This window comes from Triticum urartu, chromosome 4A (assembly GCF_056163025.1).
Source record: "Triticum urartu cultivar PI428250 chromosome 4A, HENAU_Tu73, whole genome shotgun sequence".
NCBI classification, from domain to species: Eukaryota; Viridiplantae; Streptophyta; class Magnoliopsida; order Poales; family Poaceae; genus Triticum; species Triticum urartu.
Window position 1 is genome coordinate 548,876,455 of NC_141876.1, and position 26,656 is coordinate 548,903,110.

A 26,656-nucleotide genomic window follows, 5' to 3' on the forward strand; every position below is an offset into this window, starting at 1 on the left:
GTGGGAGACTGAAGGAAATATGCCCTAGAGGCAATAATAAAGTTATTATTTATTTCCTTATATATCATGATAAAAGTTTATTATTCATGCTAGGATTGTATTAACCGGAAACATAATACATGTGCGAATACATAGACAAACAGAGTGTCACTAGTATGCCTCTACTAGACTAGCTTGTTAATCAAAGATGGTTATGTTTCCTAACCATGGACAAAGAGTTGTCATTTGATTAACAGGATCACATCATTAGATGAATGATCTGATTGACATGACCCATTCCATTAGCTTAGCACCCGATCATTTAGTATGTTGCCATTGCTTTCTTCATAACTTATACATGTTCCTATGACTATGAGATTATGCAACTCCCGTTTGCCGGAGGAACACTTTGTGTGCTACCAAACGTCACAACGTAAATGGGTGATTATAAAGGTGCTCTACAGGTGTCTCCAAAGGTACATGTTGGGTTGGCGTATTTCGAGATTAGGATTTGTCACTCCGATTGTCGGAGAGGTATCTCTGGGCCCTCTCGGTAATACACATCACATAAGCCTTGCAAGCATTGCAACTAATGAGTTAGTTGTGAGATGATGTATTACGGAACGAGTAAAGAGACTTGCCAGTAACGAGATTGAACTAGGTATGGGATACCGACGATCGAATCTCGGGCAAGTAACATACCGATGACAAAGGGAACAACGTATGTTGTTATGCGGTCTGACCGATAAAAGATCTTCGTAGAATATGTAGGAGCCAATATGAGCATCTAGGTTCCGCTATTGGTTATTGACTGGAGACGTGTCTCGGTCATGTCTACATTGTTCTCGAACCCGTAGGGTCCGCACGCTTAAGGTTTTGATGACAGTTATATTATGAGTTTATGAGTTTTGATGTACCGAAGTTAGTTCGGAGTCCCGGATGTGATCACGGACATGACGAGGAGTCTCGAAATGGTCGAGATATAAAGATTGATATATTGGGCGGCTATATTCGGACACCGGAAGTGTTCCGGGGAAGTTTCGGATAAAACCGGAGCACCGGGGGGTTACCGGAACCCCCCCGGGGGTTAATGGGCCTCATGGGCCTAAAGTGGAGAAGAGGAGGGGCTGCCAGGGTAGGCCGCACGCCCCCTCTCCCCCTAAGTCCGAATTGGACAAGGAGGGAGGGGCGGCGCCCCCCCTTTTCCTTCTCTCCTTCCCCCTCTCCTACTTGGACAAGGAAAGGGAGGGGAGTCCTACTCCCGGTAGGAGTAGGACTCCTCCTGCGCGCCTCCTACTAGGGCCGGCCGCACCCCCCCCCTTGGATCCTTTATATACGGAGGCAAGAGGCACCCCAAAGACACAAGTTGATCCACGTGATCATATTCTTAGCCGTGTGCGGTGCCCCCTTCCACCATAGTCCTCGATAATATTGTAGCGGTGCTTAGGCGAAGCCCTGCGACGGTAGTACATCAAGATCATCACCACGCCGTCGTGCTGACGGAACTCTTCCCCGACACTTTGCTGGATCGGAGTCCGGGGATCGTCATCGAGTTGAACGTGTGCTAGAACTCGGAGGTGCCGTAGTTTCGGTGCTTGATCGGTCGGGCCGTGAAGACGTACGACTACATCAACCAAGTTAACGCTTCCGTTGTCGATCTACTAGGGTACGTAGATCATACTCTCCCCTCTCATTGCTATGCATCACCATGATCTTGCGTGTGCGTAGGAAATTTTTTGAAATTACTACGTTCCCCAACAGTTGGAAACAAGACGACGAGTAGCATTAAAACTGCGGCTGGATATAGTAAGAAGAGGCAGGGGAGGTATGCCAACAAATAGAGGAGTGAAACCTCCAACCGAGAAGAACCGGCAAAACCTCCAACAAAGAAAACATCATAGAAGATGCATGCGAACTCCGTTTTCGATGAACTCAAGCTTGTCATCAAGATGACCATAAGCTCTAAGACTCACAAAGAGAACCAAACAAGAACCAAGAAAGATGATGCAAGGATGCAATGGTTTGAGCTCTCTACGAACGATACGATCAAGCTACTCATCGAGAGCCCCCCTTGATAGTACGGCAATCGATCCTATAACCCGGTCTCCCAACTACCATCATGAGACCGGTAAAATAGAAAACCTATCAAGGGCAAACCTTTGCCTTGCACATGGTCCACTTGAGCTAGATGATGACAATCTTGACTCCCTCAAGTTGGACCACCTTTCTTGATTGTGTTGACTCGATGAAGACTAGTTGATTGCTCCCCATACTCCACTATGGGTGAGCCACTCTTCCGCACATCTTCACAAGTCCATTATCACCACAAAGGATGGCAAGCTTCAAGCATTTGATCTCTTCGTGATGCTCCACTTGAACTTGCACACCGCAATCTAACCCCACAAAGAACTCTCACGAAGACCATGGGTTAGTACACAAAGCGTAATTGACAATTCTTACCATACCATGGGATCACTTGATCCCTCTCGGTACATCTTCTGCGCTTTGTGAGTTGATCAACTTGATTCACTCTTGACTTAGTCTTGATCAACCTTGAACCTTTTCAATTCTCTTCATTTGAATGATGTCTTGAAGGTAGACATGAATGATCACACAATCTTCTTCTTCAAGACATGCTTGCAATAAGCTCAACTCTCACATGACCAATCTTTGGATAATTCCTTGAATAACACCTTGGTCGATACAAACTCTCCTTGAAATCAACACATGCACTCCAAGAAAAGCCTATGGACAAAACCTTCAAATCTAACTCAAGGAAACCATTAGTCCATAGAGATTGTCATCAATTACCAAAACCAAACATGGGGGCACCGCATGTTCTTTCAATCTTGCACATGGAGATCTTGCAATTTGGATCCAAAATAGTGATATGATTCCGACCAATCAACTTCGGGGCCGACAGACCATCATATGGTTCGATTATCATGCCATCATTTTGAAAGAGCGATGAACCTCCCTTTATCACCTTCTTCCAATACACTAAGCAGAAGCTCCAAATCATGGACATATTATCCTCTAAAGTCCTAAATCTAATCTCCTTCATTGGACTCTAGGCCGCATTCATATGACCGTAACGTGCTTAGCATGAAAGGATTGCTCATTTGAACTCCAGCAATGAGCATACACTTGACTAGTTGACTTCTTGCTTTGCCACATCTACAACTTTTCACACATGAGATCATCAAAGTCCTTTCTCATCGGGGCCCATATGTTTGCAGGAGATCATTGATGCACGCCTCTCCAGACCCTCCCGACTCGTCGCGGAAGAGAATTGTGCCGCCACCAGCACCGGAGAACGGAATGCAATAAAACTTAGATCACACACTGCTAGTTATACGCGCAAGCCATCCCCTTAGTCAGCGTGTGCACACATGATAGAGCAGGAATCAAAACCGTATTAGAGAAACCATGGGAAACCTCTCGTTGAGATATATGGCTATCAGTGGCTACAAAAACCTATTCTTTATAGACAGGCAAAAACTAACCCGTAATAGTTTATAGGCCACTCCTACGGATTGCGAAACAATTGTACCTTGGCCGACTCAGAATTTGGTTATTTTTATGTTACAACATCTAAAAGACCAACCTATGGGAACGTGTGTTCATGTTCGATCGAAAATCCAACTTGAGAGTTGCGGGCTAAGGCACTCTCGTCCGTGAAACAGGGATTAGCATTCTTGTATCAAATTGCCGACAAAATGCATATCGCATGCGCAGCCGATTTTATCTGGGATTTCAATATAAATCTGACATCAAATTCTTAGGGTTAAAATCTGGCACCCTCTGATACGTGAGGCCCCGATTGAACGCACATCAATTAATTGTTGTTGCATGACAATTTTTCTATTTTACATTGCACGGCAATGTTCACTGTAGAACATGGCAAATTATGATACACAAGCATGACAATTCTATTTGTTTTTGCATGGCAGACATTTTCAGTGCTGAAAATCTGATGTCGGACTTTTGACATTTCCGTTTACTTGTGGTTTTGTTCCATTTCTTAAACTTGTCTTAACATAAAAAATAAACAAAAACTTTTAAAATACAATTTCTGAAAGAAAGAAAAAATATGTTATTGGGCTGTGGGCGCCCGGTAGGCGTGGACCTTTGCCCCACTTAGGCCTCCTTTGGTTTGTAGGAATTTCATAGGAATTCTAAAGGATATGATTTTTATAGGATTTTTTCCTTTAGAGCCATTTGGTTCATAGGAATGGATTCCTATTTCTACATAGGATTGGTTCCTATCCTCCACATTTTATAGGAAAATAAAATGAGCCTAGACTCAATGAAAAAATTCCTTTGATGTGAACTAAATGACATCTCGTTTCCTATTCCTACTCATAGGATTTGAGTTACATGTCATCTCATTTTCTATAAATTTCTTTTTTTATGATAATCCTATCCTATGAACCAAAAGAGGCCATTATTTGACGCTAGGGGGCGCTCGGCATTAACCGCCTGAGAACCAATCAAAAAAAAATTAACCGCCTGAGACCGCGTGCGCGTAAATCTTAAGCAGCGCTCCGCTTACATGCCAAGCTAAAAAAACACCTCACGCAGCACAATATAATCGATCCCCTCCCAAATCGGGAGCAAACCCGGAAAAACGCGAACCGACTCTAGCTGAAGCAGCTCTCATCGCCATCGATCCTTCCCGATCTGCTCCGATGGCCGACGCCGGCGCCGCCAAGCCCGAGCCGGAGAAGAAGTCCTGGGCCGACGTCGAGGAGGAGGAGGAGGCCAAGGCCAAGGCGGAGGCGGAGGCCGAGCTCGCCGCCGCCGCCTCCTCCGCCTCCTCCTCCTCCGCCCCCATCGAGCCGGCGGTGGAGGCGCAGGCGAAGCAGATCGAGGCGCTCTCGCTCTCCGTGCCGGACGACGACGGCGGCGGCCCCGAGGGCCCGCCCCTGCTCGACGACTCCGACGACTCCCAAATCCAGGCCGTACGCGCCTCTCCGCTCCGCTCTGCTCCCCGCCGCCGCCGCCTCTCGATGTCGGCCGGCTGCTGATTCGGTGCTTTGCTTCTCCAGGTGACCTCGGGCGGCACGGTGTACGAGTCGGCCACGACCTTCGAGGACGTGAAGCTCACCCCCGAGCTGCTCAAGGGGCTGCACGACGAGATGGGGTTCAGCCGCCCCAGCAAGATCCAGGCCATCACGCTCCCCATGATCCTCACGCCGCCCTACAGGGACCTCGTCGCACAGGCGCACAACGGCTCCGGCAAGACCACCTGCTTCGTCCTCGGCATGCTCAGCCGCGTCGACCCCAACCGCAAGGTCCCCCAGGCCATCTGCATCTGCCCCACCAGGGAGCTCGCGCAGCAGGTACGTCTCTTGGCTTGATCCTCTCCACTACCACGCTCTGCAAATGTGCTCTCATCTGGTTATTAGATATAATAACAAACTGCAGTATGAAGCTTGATTCTGCTAGTTTTATACCCTGTAATGTACTGTACTGATTTTGATTGGTTGGTCTGTGCAGAATAAATCTGTGCTCATGAGGATGGGCAAGTTTACCGGCATCACCTGTGCCTGTGCAATCCCGTCGTCTCAGAAAGAGTATATGCCCATCAGCAAAATGGCTCCGGTGACCGATCAGGTGGTGATTGGCACTTCTGGGACGCTCACCAAGTGGATCACCCATAAGAAGCTTGCGACTAGGGAGATCAAGATTCTTGTGTTCGACGAGGCAGATCATATGCTTGCTGAGGTACAGCTTAGTTCTCTTGTCATCGATCTATTTGTGTCCTTGATGCGCCCAGTGTTTTAAGGGTGACTTACTGTTCGTTTAGTGTAAGACACATGCTAACAGTGAAGCGAGAAGGATAATAAGGTCCATACTCATTACACCCAGTGTTTTCCGGGCGACTTTCTGTAGTTTAGTGTAAGACACATGCTAATAGTGAAGGGAGAAGGATGTTAGGTCCATACTCATTACAGGTGTTATTTCTCAGCTACAAACAATAATGGCATTGACGGCAATATTCATTCGAGCCTTCATGTCCTTGTAAGAAATAGAGCAGATGTTTCTTAGCAGCAAACAATGAGGGTGTTTTGAGGTTAAGTCCCTTAGACCTTCCCCTTCATAGCCATGAGATGTACGCCGATAACTATCCGCAAGAGCAAAGAAGCAAAGCAGTGGCACTTACTTGCTAGACTTGCCACTAACTTGCTTCCTCTGTGGTAGGTAACTTTCTTGCGGCTTAGTTGAAATTGAAATTGAAATAACCTTTAGTCTAGTATGAGTCAGTGAATTAGACTATGAAAGAATGCGGCCTGTATAGTTTGTACTCCTGATATCCTAGTGGGCATTAAGGGGTGTCATCATGGTGCGGTCGTGTTATGTTAGGTGTGATGACCAAAAACTCTTGGTTTCTGTTTGGTCTGAGTGGATAAAAATAACAGAAAAAGGCATCTGTTTTCCAAGGACATAAATCATTATGGAGTACCCACAGTAGAAATATTCATATAACTGGAACCAAATTTGAGGCGCTCAAAATTCCGACGTTGCGGGCTCTCATGTAAACTAGTTGCTTTTGTGATTGAATGAGTCCAGTTTCTTATCCTGTTGAATGCTTCTTGCAGGAGGGCTTTAAAACTGATTCTTTAAGGATCATGAAGGATATACAAAATAGTGCTGGTGGCTGTCAGGTAACCCTTTTTTAGTGAACTGACTACTTTTGACTGTGGCAGTAGAATCACACACAACAGCTTGCACCTTGGTTACATTTCAAAATCAGATGTGAGTATTTTGAATGTTGGGACTTGGTAGGCTATTAAGGGAGACAACCTGTTCCTATGCTTTGTATGTGCTCATGTGCTGCTTGTTGAACTTGTTATCAATTGCTAATGATAGGTAGAGGCTTTGGAAAAGAGTCACTTTCTTTATGCAGTGGGTTGTGTTCAATTTGTATGTTTTTTTATTGTGATATTCATTTTCTTTATTTTTTGGAAGGCTGCATGTTCATGCATGGGGCATCTCCGAAGTTGATAATTTTAGGAATAGAAAGAATCATATACTATTGTATGTTCTATGTAATTAGTTAATTGCACATTTGGGCACTCCTATTATCATAATCTTATAGCCAATCAGCTGTTGTTATTGCCCTAGTTTTTTCAAGTTCATCCATTGATGGTGTTGATATACTTTCAGTCCTCAACTAGCCTTGTCCATGTGGTGGATAATCTTTTGTAATGCTTGTAACTGTCGGTGTAATTCCATGGCTGTGCCATTCAACTAGCCTTGGCTATATAATTTCTAAATTCTTGGTTAGATGTGATTGTTTCTGTTTCTATATGGTGCCTCTTTTACTCTCTTTATTTGTGGAGGTCCTCTTTTACTTATTTTAATTCTATTTATAACAGGTGCTTCTCTTCTCTGCGACCTTCAACGAGAAAGTGAAGGAATTTGTTACAAGGGTCATTAAGGACGGAAACCAAATATTTGTGAAGAAGGAAGATCTTACTTTGGAAAAAGTAAAGCAATATAAAGTCCGAGTCCCTGATGAGGCGGCCAAAATAGAGGTTATAAGGGACAAGATCTTTGAGTTTGGGCAAAAGGTTGGACAGGTTATCATCTTTGTGAGAACAAGAAATAGTACTAAGAATGTACATAATGCTTTGACAAAAGAGGACTATGTGTGCTCCTCAATTCAAGGATCCCTTGACCAAGCAGAGAGGGAAAAAGTAATTCAGGAATTCAAAGATGGATACACCAAGGTTCTTATATCAACTGATGTTCTTGCTCGTGGGTTTGACCAAGCACAGGTACTGTGCTATTTTGAGTTTTTGACACACCAGTATAAATTTTCCTACTAACATTCTTCCTTTGAAAGGTTAACCTGGTCATCAACTACGACATGCCAATCAAGTATAATACGAGAGATGAACCTGATTATGAGGTGTACCTGCACAGAATTGGCAGAGCTGGACGCTTTGGCCGAAAAGGTAAATTTGTGTCTATCAGTCTATGAACATACACCACTGTAAGCATATTTTTGTCAACACCGTGACAGACATTAATGGTTTTGTTAGGAATTAAATGGCTTGGGGTAAATGGCAGATTGAACCTGTTATCAGTGATAATCAAACACGCTACATTTAGTCAATCCTAATGTCTGTTTGTCCTAGCCTAAGATTGAATTTGTCGCAGAACCAGTCTTCTATGAGTAGGATTTTGCAATAGGATTTTTAGCTTCCTTTATTAGGATAAGATAGAACTGATGTGACCATTGTTTGTTGATTATTGGCCTCATGTTTGTTCCATTTCATTTTTTCTTAAGAAGTTGTGATCTCTTATTTCTTGAGACAGTCAATTGATTTCCTTTGATTGTGTTCATGATTTATCAGTTTGAAACGTAAGTTTTGTTATGCCAGTTTATCAGCTAATCTCTGTTGAGTGTGTTCTAACTGAATTTTTGGTGGTGACAGGAGCTGTGTTCAACCTGCTATGTGGTCAAACTGATGAAGTTGTGATGACAAAGATCGAGGACTACTTCCAGCACAAAGTGCCTGAGGTCCCCAACTGGAAAAGCGAGGACAATTTTGAGACTGCTCTCAAGGATGCGGGTTTACTTGAGTAAACATTCTCAGAAATAGGTGGTGCTTACCGCGATTATGTTGCCACCAGGGCTTGGTTCTTTTGTACCAGATGATTGTGTCTGGAGTTATGTGGATTATGTTGAGCTGATACAGTGAATTCTATGAGGGAGTGTCCAACTTTATGCTTGTTATTTTCCAAAGCATAACTTCCTTTGAGGTTTTCAAGTCTTCTTCACACGTGACCATGTAATTTTTTTGAAAATTCATTTGTATGTTAGTTACGAGATGGGCAAGTAATCTACTGCATGTGTACATATTGATCGCAACGGGTAGTTACAAGATTCATCCCCATGTGAGAATGTACATGATTTCTTGTGTAACTCTGTTGGCACGCAAGAAAAAAGCAGTTACAAGTTGTCGTGCTCGATGACCTGTGCCCCCCTCCACTCCTCGCCGGGGCCGACGACGACGGGCACGAGGATGGACGCCGGCCCGGTGCAGAGGAAGTAGTCGTTGCCGAACTTCTCGTACAATCCTCCCGGGCTGCTCAAGTACAGGTCCTCGAACCCCATCCTCACCAGCCTGAACCCCAGCCCGCTAGACTGCACCACAGTCCAAATATTATCAGTGAGCAAAGCGATCGATGAATGATTATCATACAGTACATTGCATGCATCATGGATGCATCCCAAGAAACGAACGAACCTGGTCGATGGTGGTGAACTTGGAGGGCGCGGTGCTGTAGATGCGCTTCTTCCTCTCCTCCGGCGGCGCCGCGTACACCCTGCTCACCTTCTTCTTGAGGATGGTGTAGAGGTTCTCCTCCACGGTCCAGGCGCCCTGCCGGGGCTCCTCCCCGCCGCCGCCGCCGAACCACCCGGACTCCTCCCGCTTCATGGCCTCGGCGGGGGTGAGCAGCGCGAACCCGGCCGCCGGCGGCGGGTGGGAGCAGTAGGGGCAGCCGCGGAGCCCCTCCACGGCCGTGCCGCGCCGCTTGTCGAACTTGATGTGGCTCAGCACGGCGCCCGTCAGCTCCACCGGCTTGGCCCCGTTGTTCTTGACGATCACCGCCGTCGCCATGCTCAGCGGGTACAGCGTCACCACGTACGACACCTCCAGCTTGGCCCCGCCGACGCCGCACCCGAGCTCCACCTGCACCGCGTCGTACGAGTCCGAGTCCACGTCCGCCACCGACCACTCCGACGCGCCGAGCAGCGATGACGACGAGGAGGCCTCGTTGAGCACCAGCCCGACGCCGCCCTTGACCGCGCCGGCGGCGGCCACGGTGTGGAGCAGCTCCCGGCAGCCGTCCCCGCCCTCCCAGGACACCTTGGGCCGGTACGACGTGACCAGCCCGTCGTTGAGCCGCAGCTGCAGCGAGCTGCCGTTGCGCACGCTCAGCTCCGCCGTGGGCGCGCCCGTGGCGTCCGTCCCGAACCGGAGGCCCTTCCGGCCGAACGTCTCCTCCAGCTGCGACGTCTGCGTGGCGGCGGGCACCGTCGACGCGACGCCCGAGGCTGCCCTCGCGGGCACGGTGGCCGGCCTGGGGGAGGCCGGGAGGTGGAGGGGGAGGAAGGAGGCGGCGGCCATCGGAGCGGAGCGCTGGAGTGAGTGATAGCTAGCGGAGAAGGGGAAGGTGCTAGCCTAGCTTCCTTCCCCTTGAGACTCGAGGCCGATTGGGTGTCACCGCAGCCTCATATCCAGCGGCTTGAGGATAGGTGGTTTCTCCTTGTCCCTGTGCTCTCTTTGCTAGGTATTCCCTCCGTTCCAAATTACTTGTCTCGGAAATAGATGTATTTAGAACTAAAATATGTCTAGATACATCCATTTTTGCGACAAGTAATTCTAAATGGAGGAAGTAGATAGGAACAGCTCGATACCGGAATGAGCATCAGAAAAGAACTACATGATCTTCGTTTTTTGCAATTCAAAAACATGTATGTAGTGTGTTTCAGTTTTTGTTCAGGAACCCTGAAGCCGATGCTGAACTGATAAATGTTGGCATGGATAGGAATTTACTTGTAGGAAGGAACGGTTCTCAGATGGAGTGTCTGCTGAATAAGTTGTCATGCACTAGTACTTCAATTTACACAATGTTATACGGAGAAGGCAAAAAAAAAATACACACTGTTATACAGATGCAGGTGCGGAGTAGTAATAATCTATAGATATGTTCTAAAACTGTAGTTGTCGTACAAGTCAGGATGGCCGAGTGGTCTAAGGCGCCAGACTCAAGTTCTGGTCCTCTAACGAGGGCGTGGGTTCAAACCCCACTTCTGACAATTTCTTTTTTTTTTATTTTTCTTGCTTAAATTTACTTGTCAACGAGTTTGTTCAACATTTACATCACTTTCCTGACAAAAATTCCTCTTTCGCTCTTTTTTAACTTCTCATTTAGCTTCGAAATTTATAGCCCCGACTGCGATTTATCGGCACGTCGCTCTTCCCTACACTCGACATGTCACCACGGGGAGCCTAGTTGGCGAACAGGTGCAGATAAAGTTTCACGCTTGCACGGCAGAGCTAGCCGACAGTCACAGTAGTTGGCAACAAGCAATGCCGTCATGAGTTCAAAATTGCCGCACAGTATATTCACATCGTTGATTCAACCATGAATCCCTCTCATCCAGGAAAAAAGCAATCGGGGAGGCGGTCAACTCCTCCCGCGCACTGCCAGCAAGGCCGTGGGTTGTAGTTAGGGTTAGGTTTAGTGTGTTCCATGGCGGCGTTTGGATGACGGTGGTGCGGTGGTGCCGACCTTTGGAATAAAACTTCATTCCCCGGTTGTCGATGTTTGAACTCATGTGTCATGGTGTTTCTTCGTCTTTGAAGACAACAAGTGATGAGGACGGGGTTTGCAGAAATCTGCTTCAATCGAGTTTTTAATGCAAATGTTCCTGGACACACGTCCTCTCTCTGTTTCTCTCATGGATTCCGTGCTGTAATTTGACATATGTTTAATGTGTGCGAAATTTCTAAAGAAAAACACCTTAACAAATCCATTCATGTGCCTGCCAACGATCCGGCCGGCCTCCAAATAGGTTCCAAGTATCAAATTCATGAACGGATCACCAGAGGTCCAGAGCAGAGCAGCATGATCGTGTCTACTTGTGAGCCATTGCCCTGGCGGTGGACACGTACTTGTCCTTCCTGGCGGCCAGCGCGGCGAGCAGCGCCTCCCTGTCACGCAGGCACCCCCTGACGGCCTCGTCCGCGACGTACTCCCTCGCCCACCGGCACAGCGCCGGGTGCTCGTCCTCGGCGAGCAGCGCCACCCCGGCCATCTCCTCGAACACCCCCAGCCAGCACGCGAGCCCGCTGGCGGCGACGTCGAGGAAGCCGACGTGGTCGCCGCCGAAGAACCGCCTCCCTCGCCCTCCCCGCACAGCGCCACCCAAGTGCACGCCCCGCACTCGTCGTCGATGAAGCGGGCGGCGGCGCGGGCGAGCGGGTCGGCCGGCAGGAGAGCGGGGCCACGGGGGAAGGCCTCGTCGACGTACTCGACGATGACCAGCGACTCGTAGAGGGCCGGCCGGCGGCCGCCGTGGAGGAGCACCGGCACCTTGCGGTGCACGGGGTTGTGCTCCAGCAGCAGCTCACTCTTGTTGTTGAGGTCCTCCTGGATGAACTCGTAGGGAACGCCCTTGAGCCGCAGGGCCACCTCGACGCGGTGCACGGCCGGGCTTCTTCAGATATCTGATCAGTCTACTGCTCTTTCTTGATTTCTCCGGTCGAGTTGAACAGCTATCAAGAGATAATTATCGCCGATATGTTTAGTTTATGATATCTTCTTTCTCCCGCCGCTCAAAGCTACCTACGGGGAGTCTTAATCCGGCAGCTTAACAAATACAGTAAGAAACAATTGTTAGGTAGCTGCTAGTAGTATGTGTTCAGTGAGCTACATTTTTTGTTGCTTCTTGTTTTGGATGCAATGGAATGATGTATTAGCCTCTCCAACCAAGCTTTAGATTTTCGAAGGGGTCAAAACAAGAGGGGAGGGAGGTATATACCCTACACTTGTTACAAACCATGTGAGACAAGGTGCATATTACTCAAAGAATTGATCAATAAAGAATTTTGAAGGTCCCAATTTCCCTGGGAAAATAAAAAATGAACCATGGGGTGGTGCGACAAGTAGTGACACCACCATGACACACAGCAGCTGGTGATCGATCCAGGCTCATTCTTTTTAAGCCGACCTTGACACCTCTTTTGGATGCAAATCAGTGACCCACTGACAGAGACATTTATTCACATACCACTCACCAAGCAACCAAAAACAGGCATCGAAATTCTGAAGCAAGCATGTCAAGTGGGATAGCAGTGAGGCAACACAGCACTCAACCAAGCACCCCACTGCTTTTCCTTCCCCAAACGGAACCACAAGCAAAGCACAGATGCAACGGCCCCCAAAAGAAGCCACACCTTTTGCCAGCTTTGCCCTTGCCCGGTCAGCTTCGCACCATCTATCATCTATCTATCATCCATCTAGTGGAGTGGAGCACCCAAAAACGGAGGCCTCCGCATCAGCAGATACGAAACCAAAGCAAAGCAAGATTTCTGTTGTAATATAATCTTAATAAGACGCGAAAACAGCTCCAATCTAGAACCCACTTTCAGATCCACTCACCCAGCACTCGACACAAACACATAGTACTTACTCGAAACACCACCAAATACCGACCGAAAACAGACGCGACACAACCGCACCAGGCCACCGCCACTGGGTATGGCGGCCTGGCGACACTACCTTTGTCTTGCCACAGCTTCTCTTTTCTCTTTTTCTGGCGATTCCGATGATACCACTATAGGAGGAGTCTTTAGAGCTAAGCAAACTGAAATAGGGATGATAGTACGACGACGACAGAAGAAGAAAAAGGAGAGAGCTAGGGAAACCTAACTATCCGACCCGCTTTCCAGCCGCCACCTTTGATGATCAGTACCTTGGAACCCGCATGTCTCGCCTGGTTCGCCAGCACCGTCCGTTTGTTCTTCATGGCTAGCTGGGAGGATCGGGTAATGCGATCAAGCAGCTACTCCGGTCTTGACAGCACCGTTGGCGACAACAGGCTTCTTCTCGGCCGCTGCTGTTTGGGCCACCTTCGCCGCGTAGGTAACGGCCGGAGCAGCGGTGGCAGCGGCTTTCTCTGCCGGAACCTTCGCATCCCCGTTAACACCATTCGCCACAGGCGACTTTGGCTTCCCATTGACGGCATCCTGCTGTTTCTCTCCATTGACACCGTTCGGTACAGATACCTTTGGCTTCCCGTTGGCAACTTCCTGTTGTTTCTCTCCAGCAACAGGGTTCGGAGCCCTGCTGTCCCACACCTACATACATGGTTAGACAATCAATTCAGAGTTGCTACAATAAGAACAGAACAGTAAAGGGCAGTAATGAGAAATGACGATTCGCTAGAGCCATATGTACCTGCTTTTGGATCTGCTGTTGTTTTATTCTCTTCTCCTGCATCAACTTCTGGCGGTTCTCATAGAAGGCAAAGTCTTCCAGAATAGAGGTCTTGCTGACATGCTCTTTGAATATCTTAAGCATCTGGATACCTTGCTCAAGGTTGATCTGAATTGTCGACAAAAAGGAGTAAACAGAGCAATTAAGGTACAGCCTAACTGGGAAGTCAGAGAACCAAACAAAAACAAACATTCATCAACACTTACATCCTGTGTGTCACGGCTGTTTGTGACTGGCTTGCCCTCGTTGTTCTCAAGGACGATGTGCTTGAGAATGTTGTTGGGAACATCCTTGACAATGTGCCACTTGACAGAGAATGAACCATTCCACTTGTCTTGTTGCCAGTACTCTAGAGTTTTTTCAAAATCAACAGGACCAGTCATTTCAGCAACACCAACAAACTGTCCACTTGTATTCACCTGAAAGTTTGTAAGAAAGGGGATTCAATTAACCCAAGGAAATCAAACTCAACATTCCTAAAGCAGTAGCAACTGTGGAGAACGTCCTTACCGAGAAAAACAAGAATATAGGGCAGCTAGAGCCCTTTGCCTGAGCTTCTTGATAAGCAGCATCAAGCTTCTTGTTTCCATTGGTGGTACTTGCCCACACATTGTATTTTATACTCTTATGGATATCATCCTCGCTGTATGATTTGATGACAAAAAACTTTGCATCATCATACTGGACAGGGAAATCCTCCAGGTTGAACTGTGCCTTATCAGGTATGTCACTAGCATTCTTGTTTTCACTTGAAGGGAGGGTCTGCCCTTTCACAGCGATAGTAACAGTATGGCCAAATGCTTTCTGGTTCTTGAAACGACCAGACCTAGGACCTCTGTTGAGCTCAATTGTTCCATCCTGACTCTCATTGCCAAAACCATAATATCCGTTGCCACGGCCTCTGGGCCTGTTGTATCTGCTATCCATAGAAACACCCCACCGACCATATAACCTGGAATCATAGCCATTGCTTCCGTAGCCACTGCTTCCATAGCCGCTGCTTCCGTAGCCATTGCTTCCGTAGCCGCTGCTTCCATAGCCAGTGCTTCCGTAGCCAGTGCTTCCATAGCCAGTGTTTCCATACATAAGACCAGTTTTGACCGAATTTCCATACTGGTTGTAAGACTGGGTGCTCGAGTACATCCTGTTTGGGTATGTAGGAGTAGCTGACCCTGTTGTAGTCGTTGGTCTCCTGTTGCCCTGCATACATAACAATATACAGAGAACATATACTTCAGTATGCAAATTATATACAGCATAATCAAGGTAAAACTTCATAAGCAGGTCAAAACAATCAAATGTGCCTTCTATGCAAGAACCCCCACTATGTTTCAGAAGAAGAAAATTAATATCAAAGTTTATTGAGATCGCATCCTAACAAATACAGTAGCTTATAACTTCATTGCAAGGAAAATTATATACATCCCCATGCTACTGTCACTATGAAGCAGTGTAGTGCCTTAGCGTGACAGGAAACATGCATGAGCAGAAAATAGTGACCACTAAATGCCTTTGACCCACAATTGATAGAAATATTAACACAATTTCTCTGTACTCACCGTCTGCTGCGGTGCGGGGCTCTTGGTCTGATACCTTGCAGAAGAGCCATTGCTATTATACGCTGAAGACGGCGTGTAATTAGCTGTAGTTGGTCTTTGCTGTGCATTGGTATAGGCAGAACCATCATACCAAGCATAGTGTGCCCCTGTGGTGTCATACCCATAGGTTGAGTCCACGTAACCAGTAGAAGGGACTCCACCTAGCAAGGGTGCCCTATAGGTTCCATCAGGGGTCAGTGATGAATTCTGGTAGCTTGACCCAAGGGGAGCAGTTCCGCTGTTACTCTGAGCAGTACCATTAGGAGCAACATTTGTGGTTGTTTTGGCAGCATCTGCCTTGGCTGCTGCTGGCTTATTATCAGCATTGGCCGAAGGCTGCTGCTCACCTTGAGTGGTAGAAGAAACCGGGGTAGGAGGCTGATAATAAGCTGGATACTGGTAATGTTGTGCGGCAAACATCTGACCATCAACTGTTGGGACTGGGGAACTAGCTGGAGAGTACGCGCCATAAGGAGCATACCCATATCCATAAATATCTCCATATACTGCCTGTGAAATTCAAAGAACAATTAGCATGGTTAATTCTGATGTCCTTGGAAGTAACACAAATATGTAGGCACAACAGAATGAGATACAAGATGTTGACACTCTCAATACAAGATATTTTTAGTGGCAAACAAACAGCACGGACAATACTTTTGAATAACAATTGGGAGAAAATTCTGCACAGACCATAATAAGAAGCAGAAAATCCCATCAAAGGTACAAACCATACCAAAAGAATGGATAGCATTCCACTCATTACATATATCAACACAGACTTGGACATGATAGCTCCAGTAGACAATAATAGCAAAATTCCTGAACCTTTATGTACTAGGAATATGACTCATGGTGCAAATCCAGATAAGCAACAAGACATGAAAGCTAAAAGATAATACCCCCTCTGGGATAACTTACTGGGGTAACCTCCACTCCATCTTGATTTACATATCTAGTATATTCATCCCACTCGCTCATGGTTCCGTCGTAACCTGGAAGACCCAATTCTGTTGTTAGCTTGCAAGTAAGTAGGCTGAAAAGAAGCAGCAAGCTAAATTAACAGAGGACAGATAGCCGGTCCCTCACCTCCATAGTAATATGCTGGCAGATAGAACATGTTGGGATCGGTAAAATCTTGAACCACCGGCGTGATGGACCGGTCCTGCGGGATCGACACGCTGAGCGGCTGGCTGGCCACAGGTCCCTGCTGAATCAACAGCAACACCAGAATTATCAGAATCACATGTCACCTGGAGCAAAGCCATGAACTTGCTTGCACAAATTGGAGAAGAACAAGGAATCTTTACTGTTCTATCCATACCTTGGGGGCACCAGCAAGCTCGGTTCCATCTGCCGCCGCCTTGGGCTGCGATTCCAGCGACATCTTCTGCAGCAGATCTGTGGCTTCTTTGCAGATCAAAATCGTCGAATTAAGGAGTCACAGGGTGTAAAAATAGATCCCAAACCTTGAAGGCTAAATCTCACCAAGCAAACAGGAGCAATCCTACGCTACTTAATTAAAAAATTGCTTCTTTTGGACCTGTGCAGGTCACAGCCAGCGTACGAATCCGGACTACAGTAAAAACGCATCGATCTGGATAAGTCAAGCAAGCGCGGCCGCAAGGACGGACAGGCGCACAGGGCGGATGGGGCCGGCCGGCCGGCCAGCCGCCGCGAAGCGTGCCCGGCCGAATCGAAAAACCAGCCACGAAAACCTTGTCGGGAAGCAAAGGCAGCAAGTAAAGGATACGATCCGCGGCGGGGGCGGGGGCGGGGGCGGGGGGCGGAGCAGCAGCAGCCGCGGCGGCGGGCGCCGGCGCGGCGGCCGGGGCGGGGGTCGGCGCGACGACGGCCATGGGGCGGGCGAGATCCCAGCAGGCGGGTGACCTGGAGGCGAGATCCGACGGAACCAACCGGAGCGCCCGGGCCTCCTTCCCTCTCCTCTCTCTCTCTCTCTCTCTCTACGGCGGATAGCTAGCTAGCAAGGCCCGAGCTTGGGGTAGAGGGAGGGAGGGAGGGAGGCGGGGGGTGGGGATAGGAGGAGGGGAGGGAGGCGAGCCGCCACCAGGGGAGACTAGCAGCTGCAGCAGCAGGCCAGGGGGGTAGTGGTGGTACTAGTGGTACAGTGGCGAGCTGCGAGGGGAAAAGAGGGGGGTTTAGGGTTAGGGGCCGGGGATGATATAGGTGGCGGGGCGGGGGCGGGGGCGGGGGCTGGTGGGTGGGAGGAAGCGCGGACGACCACGGCTCACCGGGGGAGGCTTTGGCTTGGCTTGGGATTCCCCTCCTCCTCCACGTCTCCTCCTTTTCCTCCTATTTTATTTGTCCTCTACCAATTGCAACTCGGGACTTTTCTTTATTGTAATTTTCTCTTTTTTTTCTTTTCCTTTGGTTTTATGTGAAGATCTGAGAGGGTGAATTGGTAATAAAGATTAATTGTTCTTCTTTTCTGATCTTTATCCTTTTCTTAGCCCGGCGGGTTTAGAGGCGATTACTCGTTGTGGGTTTTATTAGTCGCCATCGGTTAGCCCTTTTTTTAAGGAAAGCACACTAGGTTTTTGATGTTGTTTTATGGCGCAAGAGAGAACATGCCTAATTTCTATGTTGTATCTAAATTTAGATGGTGAGACGTCATAATGATAGTATCGTCGCAACTCTCAGAACGAGCATGTGGAACAACATGACACGAGAGTGGTCCCTCTCGTGGTGGTACTAAACTTGCGATACAGCTGTTGACGATCAACGACGATGCTCTGCTAACAACGCCATGCGTGAAAAGCACGTCATACGGCTGCTGACGATCAACGACGATGCTCTGCTAATAACGCCATGCGTGAAAAGCACGTCATATGGCTGTTGATGATCAACGACGATGCTCTGCTAATAACGCCATACGTGAAAAGCACGCTAGTGAAGTAAAGGGGTAGCAACCCGCATGCTACTCCTTTACTTCTTTGTTTTTAACCGCAAAAAAGAAGTAAAGGAGCAGCGTGATGGTTGCCAGCTCACTGATACATCTGTCCGGAAGAAAGCATGACGAGTAATGTCAAATGTAGCTAGTGCTCTAAGAGCGATGCCAGCTCACTGATACATCTGTCTAGGAGAAAGCATCACGAGTAATGTCAAATATAGCGAGTGCTTTAAGACCGGTGCCAGCTCACTGATACATTTATCTGGTAGAAAGCGTTACTAGTAATGTCAAATGTAACCAGTGCTTTACGAGCGGTGCTAGCTCACTGATACATCCATTTGGGAGAAAGGATTACGAGTAATGTCAAATGTAGCCAGTGCTTTACAAACGATGCCAGCTCACTGATACATCCGTCTGGGAGAAAGCAGTACGAGTAATGTCAAATGTACACAATGCTTTACAAGCGGTGCCAGCTCAGTGATCCGTCTGTCCGCGAGAAAGCATTACGAGTAATGTCAAATGTAGTTGGTGCTTTACGAGCGGTGCCAGCTCACTGATACATATGTCTGAGAGAAAGCATTAGGAGTAATGTCAAATGTAGCCAGTGCTTTACGAGCGATGTTAGCTCACTGATACATCTATGTGGGAGAAAGGATTACGAATAATGTCAAATGTAGCTAGTGCTTTACGAGCGATGACGGCTCAATGATACATCCGTCTGAGAGAAAGCATTACGAGTAATGTCAAATGTACACAATGCTTTACGAGCGGTGCCAGCTCACTGATACATATGTTCAGGAGAAAGTATTACGAGTAATGTCAAATGTAGCCAATGCTTTACGAGAGGTGCTAGCTCACTAATACATCTATCTGGGAGAAAGATTACTAGTAATGTCAAATGTAGACAGTGCTTTATGAGCGGTGCCAGCTCACTGATACACCTGTCTGGGAGAAAGCATTACGAGTAATGTCAAATGTAGCCAGTGCTTTATGAGTGGTGCCAGCTCACTGATACACTTGTCTAGGAGAAAGCATTATAAGTAATGTCAAATGTAGCCGGTGTTTTACGAGCTGTGCCAGCTCACTGATACAACTGTTAAATGTGTGACGACAATGCTTTGCTAATAACGCTATGTGGAAAAGCACAACGAAGTGGAGGAAAGGAGTATTGTTTGGGTGTTACCAAATAACGCTATAAGTAAAAGCACGACAAAAACGGGGTAAAGGAGTATTGTCCGTGTGTTATCAGGTCACAACATAACTGTGGATGAGTAACGCCAACGCTTTACTAATAAAGTAATATGCAAAAGCACGCAAATGATGTGAAGGGTTAGTGTGTGGGTTTTACCAACTCGCAAATACATTTGTATGTGAGCAATATACTGAATGTTAATGCAATGAATGGTTTAATGGCGATGCCATCTCATGATACAATTGTTAATGAATAATGGCGGTGCTTTGATAATAATGTTATATGTAAAAGCACAACAAAACTGATAGAAATGAGTATTTCTTGGGTGTTGCTAGCTCACGATATAGCCGTTGATGAGCAATGAAGTCGCTCGACCACTTAGAGGCTTAGTGCAAGTTGAAGTTGTGGTATTCCAAATAACAGTGGTGCTTTTGATAATAATCTTGAAGTCTCTCGACCACTTAGAGACTTAGTGCAAGTTGAATATGCCTAATTCATATCTTCTACCTAAATTTAGACGGTAAGATAGCATAATGATATTATGGCTGCAACTCTCTAAATGAACATGTGAAACGACATAGCGTGAGGATGATTGTTCTCGTGAAGGTGCTAACTCACAATACAATTGTTGATGATCAACGATGATGCTCTGCTAGTAGCGCGCAGGTTATACATTTGTTTGGGAGAAAGCATTCCGAATAATGTCAAATGTAGCGAGTGCTTTGTGAGCGATGCCAACTCATGATACATATTCAATTGTAGCCGGGATTGATTGTGTGGGATGTACTTATGACTAGAAACGATTTGGCATGTATAATTGTATTTTTAACACAATTATACGTATAATCGTATTTGATCGCTCGCTCGTTGCACACGACCTCATTTTGCCGAGCGTGTGTGACTAGAGGGCCTATCCCTGACGGTTCTTGGGTCGTGCGGGAAGGATCTCCTATCGCCCACACTCACTTGGCGACGGTTTCAAATGTCATCGTGGAAAGGGTTAAAAACTGATTGTATAGAACCTCGTTGTACCATTGTACATCTCCAATGTATCTATAATTTATGAAGTATTCATGCCATGTTATCAATAATTTTATATGGTTTTGATGCACTTTTATATGACTTATATATGATTTTCATGGACTAACATATTAACTCAGTGCCCAGTGCCAGTTGTTGTTTTATGCTTCTTTTTGTTTTTTCAAAAAATCTATACCAAACGAAGTCCAAACGCGATGAAACTTTTTGACGATTTCTTTTGAACATAAGTGTGACGCTTCGATTCAATCGTACACTAATCATACACGCAAATGTGTACGGTCAAGATCAGGGACTCACTGAAAGATATCACAACACAACTCTAGACACAAATAGAAACAATACAAGCTTCATATTACAAGCCAGGGGGCCTCGAGGGCTCGAACACAAGCTCGATACACAAGCGTCAGCGGAAGCAACAATATCTGATTAACATCAACGATTGAAGAGGCAAGGCCTCCTGCCTGGAACCTCCTAACTACTCCTGGTCATCGGCGGTCTCCATGAAATAGTATCCGTCGGCGGTGGCATCTGGCTCTAGGGATCCACCATTTGGTTGCAACAACCGGAAAGAAGGAATAAAGGGGAAAAAGGGGGTGCCAAAGCAACCGTGAGTACTTATCCAAAGTACTCGCAAGCATCAGACCTATACTAAGTATGCATTGGTATCAAAAGGAAGGTTTGTAAATGTGGACTGAACTGCAGAATGCCAGAATAGAGGGGAAAGGCCTAGCCTATCAAAGACTAGCATCTTCAAGCAACTCCAAGCATCTTGCAGCATGTAGAAGAGTAAAGAATAGCAGTTTATAATTAACAAGCATGTTGTAATATTAATGCCCAGAGATCCTCCCTCGACTCCCTGCGAGAAAACAATCTCGGAGCCACATATCTCAAGTATCCATTTCTAGTTGTAAAAGATCACGATATAAGTCTAAACGTTTGTTACCGTGGACACGGCTATTAATATATAATCTTTCCTGTAGGGGTGCACCATGTTTTCCAACACGCTTGATTACTCTGGCCGAACACACTTTTCTGGGTCAATGCCCGGCCTTGGAAGATCAACACGTCGCAGCCCTACCCAGGCTCAGCAGAGAGGTCCCCGCCGTCTACATCCTAAGCACACCGGGGTCTGGGCCCATCGCCCGTTGCACTCCGGGTCGTTGCGAGCAGGGCGGGTCCAGGATCCACCTCTACATGGATGGTGTCGGCCCAGCCATGCCGCAATGCTGAACTGGACGTCTGACAAAGCTTCGGCTGATATTACATCGTCGAGGCCCATAACTATTCTCGCGTGGTGGTTAGTGCGTAAAGGCCAAAGGCCAACTCAGAACAAATACCCAAACCATAGTGTATTATTAGCTTGCGGAGACGAGCAGAGACTCACGATCGATGTGACCCCGTCGCCCCGTCTCGTGGACTTACGACAAGGGCCCAGAATGCCCGGCCATGCCATGTAATTAACTTGCGGGTGCTCTCCGGGCCCGCCCACTTTCACATCAACTCGCGGGTACCCCTCAGGGCCGACCCGACTTCAACAATGGTCTGAAGTAAAGTCAAGGTAACCGTGTGTCCAAGCATCAAGGGGAAAACCCGAGGAACCACCCTCGGAGGATTCCACTCGATGTAATCATCAAGGTGAACGTAAGAGGAACCACCCTCGAGGTTCACACTTGAGGGGTTGCACGACAGAGTCGTATCGGGAATGGTGAAGGAGGAACCACCCTCGTTGACCACGACCGAATAGCTACACTATAGAGATCTCATCAGGAGTGATGTATGAGGTTCCACCCTCGGCACTCGATGGTAACTCTGCAGAGTCGAGCAACAAAAGGGGCGTGATGTGATGTGAGGTGTCGGGCTCTGGTCGTCGATCACGTTGATCGAGTCGTCGATGATGAAGCAGGGGCAACAAGGACAAGGTGGGGGTCACTGATGGATCACTAACCAACCTATACTAAGCAGTTTAGGATAAGCAGGTAAGGTACAACAGTAGGTACAAAAGCAAGCTATGCATCAGAATAGGAGCAATCAATTACAGTAGCAAAATCTAATGCAAGCATGAGAGAATGGAATGGGCGATATCGGGATGATCAAAGGGAGGGCTTGCCTGGAAGCTCCGCTGAAAGGGAAGAAGGGTCGTCGTCGACGTATTCGAACACAGCGGCATCAACAGCGGTCTCGGGGTCTACCGGAGAGAAGAAAGGGAAGAAACAATAATTATAGAGCAAACAAGTGCAATACTATGCACGAGAAGACAATAAGCAACGCTAAGGGTGTTCTAACACGATGCTACACGATATCGGCGAAGGGGGAAAACATCCGGGAATGTTTTCCCGAAGTTTGGCATTTTCGGACAAATGAAACAGAGGGGGGAGGTTCCATGTTCGGTATGCTAGGGGCAGGTACCAGACGAACGGACCGCATATTCAGATTTGTCCCGTCGTTCTGAGCAACTTTCATGTAGAAAACATTTTCATCCCAGTTACGATTTTTTTTCTATGATTTTTCAAAGTTTAAACAATATCCTGAAATTAATATTAATCTAAAAAGGAGTTATTGCAACAGCAAGACGTCAGGATGACGTCAGCAGGTCAACAGGTTGACTAATTCAAACCTGGCACATGGGGCCCATCTGTCATTGTCTTAGCTAATTAAACAGGTTAAACTTAACTATCTAGTTCATTAGGCTAACTAAGCAAGGTTAATTAACTTAATTAATTACCTAATTAATTAATCATTTTTATTTTATTTTTAAAATCCTTTTTTAACAAGGGGCCGGGTCCCATGTGTAAGTGGCCCACAGGGGGGGGTTGCGGGTAGCGGGCGGGGGTGTGGGCGCCCGCCCGTATTGTTGGGGAGCGTAGTAATTTCAAAAAAATTCCTACGCACACGCAAGATCATGGTGACACATAGCAACGAGAGGGGAGAGTGTTGTCTACGTACCCTCGTAGACCGTAAGCGGAAGCGTTATGACAACGCGGTTGATGTAGTCGTACGTCTTCATGGTCGACCGATCCTTAGTACCGAACGTACGGCGCCTCCGCGTTCAGCACACGTTCAACTCGGTGACATCCCGCGAACTAACGATCCAGTAGAGCTTTGGGAAGAGCTTCGTCAGCACGACGGCGTGGTGACGGTGTTGATGAAGCTACCGATGCAGGGCTTCACCTAAGCACCGCTACGATATGACCGAGGTGGGTTATGATGGAGGGGGGCACCGCACACGGCTAAGAAAGATTAATGATCAACTTGTGTGTTCTAGGGTGCCCCCTGCCCCCGTATATAAAGGAGCAAGGGGGAAGGTCGGACGACCCTTGCAAGGCGCGCCAGGAGGAGGAGTCCTCCTCCTAGTAGGAGTATGACTCCCCCTTTCCTACTCCTACTAGGAGGGGGAAAGGAAGGAGGATGAGGAGAAGGAAAGGGGGCGCAATTAGGACCAGAGGGGGAGGGGGGCGCGGTCTGCCCTGGCCGGCCCTCTCTCTCTCCTCTAAGGCCCATGTGGCCCATTACTTCTCCCCCGGGGTTCCGGTAACCCTTCGGCACTCCGCTTTTCTTCGAAATCACCCGCAACACTTCCGGTATCCGAATATAGTCGTCCAATATATCAATCTTTAAGTCTCGACCATTTCGAGACTCCTCGTCATGTCCGTGATCACATCCGGGACTCTGAACTACCTTCGGTACATCAAATCACATAAACTCATAATACCGATCATCACATAACTTTAAGCGTGCGGACCCTACGGGTTCGAGAACTATGTAGACATGACCGAGACATGTCTCCGGTCAATAACCAATAGCCCTGGATGCTCATATTGGTTCCTACATATTCTACGAAGATCTTTATCGGTCAAACCGCATAACAACATACGTTGTTCCCTTTGTCATCGGTATGTTACTTGCCCGAGATTCGATCGTCGATATCTCAATACCTAGTTCAATATCGTTACCGGCAAGTCTCTTTACTCGTTCTGTAATGCATCATCCCATAACTAACTCATTAGTCACATTGATTGCAAGGCTTATAGTGATGTGCATTACCGAGAGGGCCTAGAGATACCTCTCCGACAATCAGAGTGACAAATCCTAATCTCGATCTATGCCAACTCAACAAGTACCATTGGAGACACCCGTAGAGCACCTTTATAATCACCCAGATACGTTGTGACATTTGGTAGCACACAAAGTGTTCCTCCGGTAATCGGGAGTTGCATAATCTCATAGTCATAGGAACATGTATAAGTCATGAAGAAAGCAATAGCAGTAAACTAAAACGATCAAGTGCTAAGCTAACGGAATGGGTCAAGTCAATCACATCATTCTCCTAATGATGTGATCTCGTTTATCAAATGACAACTCATGTCTATGGTTAGGAAACATAACCATCTTTGATCAACGAGCTAGTCAAGTAGAGGCATACTAGTGACACTCTATTTGTCTATGTATTCACACATATATTATGTTCCGGTTAATACAATTCTAGCATGAATAATAAACATCTATCATGAAATAAGGAAATAAATAATAACTTTATTATTGCCTCTAGGGCATATTTCCTTCAGTCTCCCACTTGCACTAGAGTCAATAATCTGGATTACACAGTAATGATTCTAACACCCATGGAGCCTTGGTGCTGATCATGTTTTGCTCATGAGAGAGGCTTAGTCAACGGGTCTGCAACATTCAGAATCGTATGTATCTTGCAAATCTCTATATCTCCCACCTGGACTTGATCACGGATGGAATTGAAGCGTCTCTTGATGTGTTTGGTTCTCTTGTGAAATCTGGATTCCTTTGCCAAGGCAATTGCACCAGTATTGGCACAAAAGAGTTTCATTGGACCCGATGCACTAGGTATGACACCTAGATCGGATATGAACTCCTTCATCCAGACTCCTTCATTTGCTGCTTCCGAAGCAGCTATGTACTCCGCTTCACACGTAGATCCCGCCACGACGCTTTGTTTAGAACTGCTCCAACTGACAGCTCCACCGTTCAATATAAACACGTATCCGGTTTGCGATTTAGAATCGTCCGGATCAATGTCAAAGCTTGCATCGACGTAACCATTTACAACGAGCTCTTTGTCACCTCCATAAATGAGAAACATATCCTTAGTCCTTTTCAGGCATTTCAGGATGTTCTTGACCGTTGTCCAGTGATCCACTCCTGGATTACTTTGGTACCTCCCTGCTAGACTAATAGAAAGGCACACATCAGGTCTGGTACACAACATTGCATACATGATAGAGCCTATGGCTGAAGCATACGGAATACTTTTCATTTTCTCTCTATCTTCTGTAGTGGTCGGGCATTGAGTCTTACTCAACTTCACGCCTTGTAATACAGGCAAGAACCCTTTCTTAGCTTGATCCATTTTGAACTTCTTCAAAACTTTATCAAGGTATGTGCTTTGTGAAAATCCAATTAAGCATCTTGATCTCTCTCTATAGATCTTGATGCCCAATATATAAGCAGCTTCACCAAGGTCTTTCATTGAAAAACTCTTATTCAAGTATCCTTTTATGCTATCCAGAAATTTTATATCATTTCCAATCAACAATATGTCATCCACATATAATATTAGAAATGCTACAGAGCTCCCACTCACTTTCTTGTAAATACAGGCTTCTCCAAAAGTTTGTATAAAACCATATGCTTTGATCACACTATCAAAACGTTTATTCCAACTCCGAGAGGCTTGCACCAGTCCATAAATGGATCGCTAGAGCTTGCACACTTTGTTAGCACCCTTTGGATCGATAAAACCTTCAGGTTGCATCATATACAACTATTCTTCCAGAAATCCATTCAAGAATGCAGTCTTCACGTCCATTTTCCAAATTTCATAATCATAAAATGCGGCAATTGCTAACATGATTCGGACGGACTTAAGCGTCTCTATGG

The 26,656-nt window shown here is 46.8% G+C and overlaps 3 protein-coding genes, 1 non-coding gene and 1 pseudogene across 7 annotated transcripts; 2 read left to right on the forward strand and 3 right to left on the reverse strand.

The window, feature by feature from the left end:
* The first annotated feature begins 4,568 nt into the window (after positions 1–4,568).
* On the forward strand, positions 4,569–8,775 carry LOC125529609 (DEAD-box ATP-dependent RNA helicase 38). Its single transcript, XM_048694022.2, has 7 exons — positions 4,569–4,943; positions 5,031–5,324; positions 5,482–5,709; positions 6,585–6,650; positions 7,365–7,766; positions 7,835–7,946; positions 8,430–8,775. The coding sequence occupies exons 1-7, from the start codon at positions 4,671–4,673 to the stop codon at positions 8,579–8,581; spliced, it is 1,527 nt and encodes a 508-aa protein (XP_048549979.2). The 5' UTR covers positions 4,569–4,670; the 3' UTR covers positions 8,582–8,775.
* A 59-nt stretch (positions 8,776–8,834) lies between these two features.
* PNSB2 (NDH-dependent cyclic electron flow 1) lies at positions 8,835–10,229 on the reverse strand. Its single transcript, XM_048694024.2, has 2 exons — positions 9,246–10,229; positions 8,835–9,142 (listed from the first exon to the last, which is right to left on the reverse strand). Exons 1-2 carry the CDS (start codon positions 10,128–10,130, stop codon positions 8,948–8,950), a joined length of 1,080 nt encoding a protein of 359 aa, XP_048549981.2. The 5' UTR covers positions 10,131–10,229; the 3' UTR covers positions 8,835–8,947.
* Positions 10,230–10,738: 509 nt separating this feature from the next.
* TRNAL-CAA (transfer RNA leucine (anticodon CAA)) lies at positions 10,739–10,822 on the forward strand. The gene has a single exon. It is a non-coding gene; the product is annotated as a tRNA-Leu (tRNA).
* Positions 10,823–11,512: 690 nt separating this feature from the next.
* LOC147976546 (putative glutathione S-transferase pseudogene) lies at positions 11,513–13,497 on the reverse strand (annotated as a pseudogene).
* On the reverse strand, positions 13,089–17,747 carry LOC147976547 (YTH domain-containing protein ECT4-like). 4 transcript variants are annotated; one of them, XM_087518860.1, is made up of 9 exons: positions 17,359–17,747; positions 16,930–17,015; positions 16,695–16,812; positions 16,527–16,615; positions 15,567–16,115; positions 14,518–15,207; positions 14,214–14,426; positions 13,969–14,115; positions 13,089–13,868 (listed from the first exon to the last, which is right to left on the reverse strand). In XM_087518860.1, exons 1-9 carry the CDS (start codon positions 17,462–17,464, stop codon positions 13,566–13,568), a joined length of 2,301 nt encoding a protein of 766 aa, XP_087374986.1. In that variant the 5' UTR covers positions 17,465–17,747; the 3' UTR covers positions 13,089–13,565. The 4 variants fall into 4 exon arrangements, with proteins under 4 accessions (XP_087374986.1, XP_087374987.1, XP_087374985.1 ...); XM_087518861.1 differs by having other exon boundaries at positions 16,527–16,600; positions 16,695–16,815; XM_087518859.1 differs by having other exon boundaries at positions 16,695–16,815.
* Positions 17,748–26,656: the final 8,909 nt, after the last annotated feature.